Source organism: Vulpes lagopus, chromosome 10 (assembly GCF_018345385.1).
Source record: "Vulpes lagopus strain Blue_001 chromosome 10, ASM1834538v1, whole genome shotgun sequence".
NCBI lineage: Eukaryota > Metazoa > Chordata > Mammalia > Carnivora > Canidae > Vulpes > Vulpes lagopus.
This window is the reverse complement of record NC_054833.1, coordinates 1,959,157-1,961,953: the sequence shown is the minus strand read 5'-3', so window position 1 is coordinate 1,961,953 and position 2,797 is coordinate 1,959,157. Positions and strand designations below refer to the sequence as shown.

Genomic DNA, 2,797 nt, shown 5'->3' with positions numbered 1-2,797 from the left:
CACCAGAGATGACATTTACACTTTTTACTATTCCTTAGCACCAGGGTGGCAAAAAATTTATGCAGCTTTAGCGAAGAATACCCTGAATAGTCCCTCAAAAGACTCCATGTGATCAAGGGGGAAAAAAATCCAAGATTTCCCATTGTTTGGAAATATATAATAATTTTTACCTCAATCTCTAATTGGTTAAGTATTTGCTTTAACGGAGGTACTGTAAACCCAGAGTACCTTCTGATTGGCTAACTCTCAACAGCTCTGCAAACCAATGGGAAAGGAAATTTCGCTCAACAATCGGAGACTATAGTAACAATTCCTAATTAGTTAAGAGAATTACACGTTCTTCTCTAACATGTCCGGACGCGGGAAGCAGGGCGGCAAGGCTCGCGCCAAGGCCAAGACGCGCTCGTCGCGGGCCGGGCTCCAGTTCCCGGTGGGCCGCGTCCACCGCCTGCTCCGCAACGGCAACTACTCGGAGCGGGTCGGGGCGGGCGCGCCGGTGTACCTGGCGGCCGTGCTGGAGTACCTGACGGCCGAGATCCTGGAGCTGGCGGGCAACGCGGCCCGCGACAACAAGAAGACGCGCATCATCCCGCGCCACCTGCAGCTGGCCATCCGCAACGACGAGGAGCTCAACAAGCTGCTGGGCCGCGTGACCATCGCGCAGGGCGGCGTCCTGCCCAACATCCAGGCCGTGCTGCTGCCCAAGAAGACCGAGAGCCCCCAAGGCCAAGAGCAAGTGGAGAGTTTCACAGCTATTACTTCCCCAAAGCCAAAGGCCCTTTTCAGAGCCAAGTCTCTCCTACGGTAACGGTGACCCGAAATGGCGGTTGCAAAACTGCTTGAAGTGCCAGCGAGCCAATCAGACAGCGGCGGCAAAGTGAAAAAGCACCGCGGGCTGGGAACGCGCAAAGAGCGGAAAATGCAAAATGCACTATACTTACTAGTTACTAAGCTCTTTTGCCGGATGTTAGTGGGTGGCTCTGAAAAGAGCCTTTGATATTTGCAAGACATCCAGGAGCTGCAACTTTTACTTCTTCTTAGGCGCAGCTTTCTTTACCTTTGTTGTCGCCTTGGGTTTGGCCGCTTTGGGCTTGGCCGCCTTGGGCTTCGGGGCTTTGGCTTTGGTCGCCTTCTTGGGCTTGGCCGCCTTCGCCTTCTTGGGGCTCTTGGCCACCTTCTTGGTGACGGCGGCCGCGGCGGGCTTCTTGGCCTTCTTCGGGGTCTTCTTGGCGCTCTTCTTGGGGGTGCCGGCCCCCCCCGCCTTTTTGGGCTTCTTGGCCGTCCCCGCCGCCCGCTTGGGCTTGGCCGCGCCCGCCTTCTTGGCCTTGGCCTCCCCGGAGGCCGCCTTCTTGTTGAGCTTGAAGGAGCCCGAGGCGCCTGTGCCCTTGGTCTGCACCAGGGTCCCCTTGCTCACCAGGCTCTTGAGGCCCAGCTTGATGCGGCTGTTGTTCTTCTCCACGTCGTAGCCGGCGGCCGCCAGCGCCTTCTTGAGCGCGGCCAGGGACACGCCGCTGCGCTCCTTGGACGCGGCCACGGCCTTGGTGATGAGCTCGGACACCGGGGGCCCGGACGCCTTGCGCTTTCCAGCAGCAACGCCCGCCTTTTTCGCTTTCTTCTTAACAGGTGTCTTCTCTGCAGGTACGGAAGCAGGAGGAGCAACTGGCGCGGTCTCCGACATTTTCCTGCTTAGTCAAAATACACAGAAAGTCCGGGAAGACTGTCAGGACGACGTGGCTCCAGCCGGGCGGCCGCGGGTTTATATAGAGCACGACTGAGTGATGATTGGCTGCCTGCGCGGTACGCCGCGCTGCTCCGTAGGGCTCCTCCGCTCTGTAGCGTGGCTGTGTTTCTTTCCTCTCAAAAAAGAAGAAAAACATCAGAAATCTAGGCATGAAATAATTAGAGATTTGGAGGAAACGGATCCAAGAGTCTTCAGGCTTCGTTCCTGCCTTATTTGCTTTACCTACTTTCGAAACCAGTACTCTGAAACTTTCCTGATTCTCCAAACTCTCTCGAAAACTTCCGTCAACTTGAGAGAACTTTCAGATTTTCCTTAAAAATACCATTTCTCTCTGTTTCCTTTGCACGTCTGTCTTCCAGGGTATTATTCTGCACATTCTTTTCTTTGCGAGCTTACATAAATAAGCTCATTTTTACTCAAACCTACAAGGAAAAACGTTTTTTTCGCGAGAGCAATAGCACAGCTCTCCCACAGTTGTTTGCAGTGAGCACTGGGGATGGGCCCTGGGATTGAAAATTTTACGTTCAAAATAGATAACTATTTTTTTAATAGATTCATTTTTAAGTATTTGAGTGACCAGTACGTAAACTGCTTGATCCCCGTGTTTTGGGGATTTAAACATTTTAGGAAGGATGGGGGCAATGTTGCTCCATTCATTTTCCAGATAAACAGTTCTAAATGGAAACTTCCCTAAAATAGGAGTAGAATAGATTTTTCAGACCCAGAGTGGGCATTAGAAATCAACCACCAAAATTCTAAGGAGGAAAAGTGATATTGTCATAGAAGCAATGGAATGGCAGTTCTATGTCATTTTACCAGTCTGGTGTTGAAGAACACAAAGTCACGTGTTTATATCCCATCTCCTTGAAACCAAATTACTTAATGACAGACACCCTGTCCATAAGATATTTTCCCTCCAATACTTAATATAGAATTTTGAACATATTTCCTGTATTTCAAAATGATATTTAAAGTACAAATTTCATTTGACTCTTTTCCAACATTGGAAGTAGGGACATAAGATTAGAAAGCAAAAGTTCTCATTTAAGTCACTCT

The 2,797-nt window shown here is 50.6% G+C and overlaps 2 protein-coding genes across 2 annotated transcripts; one reads left to right on the top strand and one right to left on the bottom strand.

Annotated features, from left to right (window-relative positions):
* The first annotated feature begins 349 nt into the window (after positions 1-349).
* On the top strand, positions 350-808 carry LOC121499897 (histone H2A type 1-H-like). The gene has a single exon (XM_041771141.1). The coding sequence runs from the start codon at positions 350-352 to the stop codon at positions 806-808; it is 459 nt and encodes a 152-aa protein (XP_041627075.1).
* On the bottom strand, positions 702-1,723 carry LOC121500088 (histone H1.3). Its single transcript, XM_041771544.1, has one exon. The coding sequence runs from the start codon at positions 1,676-1,678 to the stop codon at positions 1,028-1,030; it is 651 nt and encodes a 216-aa protein (XP_041627478.1). The 5' UTR covers positions 1,679-1,723; the 3' UTR covers positions 702-1,027.
* Between the last annotated feature and the right edge of the window lie 1,074 nt (positions 1,724-2,797).

Excerpts from the sequence above, each read along its gene's own strand:
- LOC121499897 (XM_041771141.1), top strand. The coding sequence starts at position 350 with ATGTCCGGACGCGGGAAGCAGGGCGGCAAGGCTCGCGCCAAGGCCAAG.
- LOC121500088 (XM_041771544.1), bottom strand. The coding sequence starts at position 1,678 with ATGTCGGAGACCGCGCCAGTTGCTCCTCCTGCTTCCGTACCTGCAGAG.